Here is a 776-nt window from a genome sequence, read left to right as displayed (position 1 = left end):
GAACAACATGGAAGGCTCCCCTTCCTTCGGCTGTCCTCGTTCCATGTATCCAATCTGTCTTCCTGCTGCCTTAATGAACTTGATCTTGAAACCTGTCTTCCACACATTGTACCTGCATCATAAGGGACAAGTACATGAATGCCCGGTCAGCCTTTTTACCGGAAAACACAGGAAAACACACGAAGGAGTTTATAATCTACTGAAATACAGTATGTTTTGATGAGTAAATATGACAGGTCGCTATGTTTTGCCACAGAATAATCTACATATGGCCCTGGAATGAAGAAATCGTCAGAAAATGCATGAATGCCCTCTTAAGTGTACTCACTCTCCTTTACCCACACACTCACTCACTCACACACTCACTTACTCTCAATTCCCATATGCATATTACTATTATTACCTAAAGGATAGCAAATCAATTATTGACATTCCACTGCATACTAGAAGATTATGATACTAGTACCGGGGTATGTAGCATTCTTAGACTTATAATATCGTTTTAATCACAACAGTATCAGAAGAGAAATTCAACATCCTGTCAATAGTGCCAAAAAAGTTCTTATTTGATAGGAACATCCTGAACTGCCTCAGCCATAGCCCTTTCAAACTCTTTACATACATGTATACTAACTATAAGGTATTTTATAAAAAAAAATGGTCTGAGGGCTAACCATCTGAGTAGGATGAGTATGTAAGCAGGACGGAGATAGTACACGAACAGCGCAGCAGCTACAGACACCAGTGTACCCCCTCCAGCCAGCAGGACTGGTGCA

The 776-nt window shown here is 40.6% G+C and overlaps 1 protein-coding gene across 1 annotated transcript in view; it reads right to left on the bottom strand.

Annotated features, from left to right (window-relative positions):
- The window catches only part of LOC118422836 (monoacylglycerol lipase abhd6-A-like), a gene marked incomplete at its 5' end in the record, with an annotated part of 3,676 nt that extends 2,900 nt beyond the window's left edge, over positions 1-776 (bottom strand). The window contains 2 exon segments of the mRNA XM_035830619.1: positions 1-112; positions 675-776. Coding sequence (XP_035686512.1) covers positions 1-112; positions 675-776 — 214 coding nt within the window.

This window comes from Branchiostoma floridae, chromosome 9 (assembly GCF_000003815.2).
Source record: "Branchiostoma floridae strain S238N-H82 chromosome 9, Bfl_VNyyK, whole genome shotgun sequence".
NCBI lineage: Eukaryota > Metazoa > Chordata > Leptocardii > Amphioxiformes > Branchiostomatidae > Branchiostoma > Branchiostoma floridae.
Note: the sequence above shows the minus strand (reverse complement) of the source record. Positions and strands in the feature narration are given on the sequence as shown.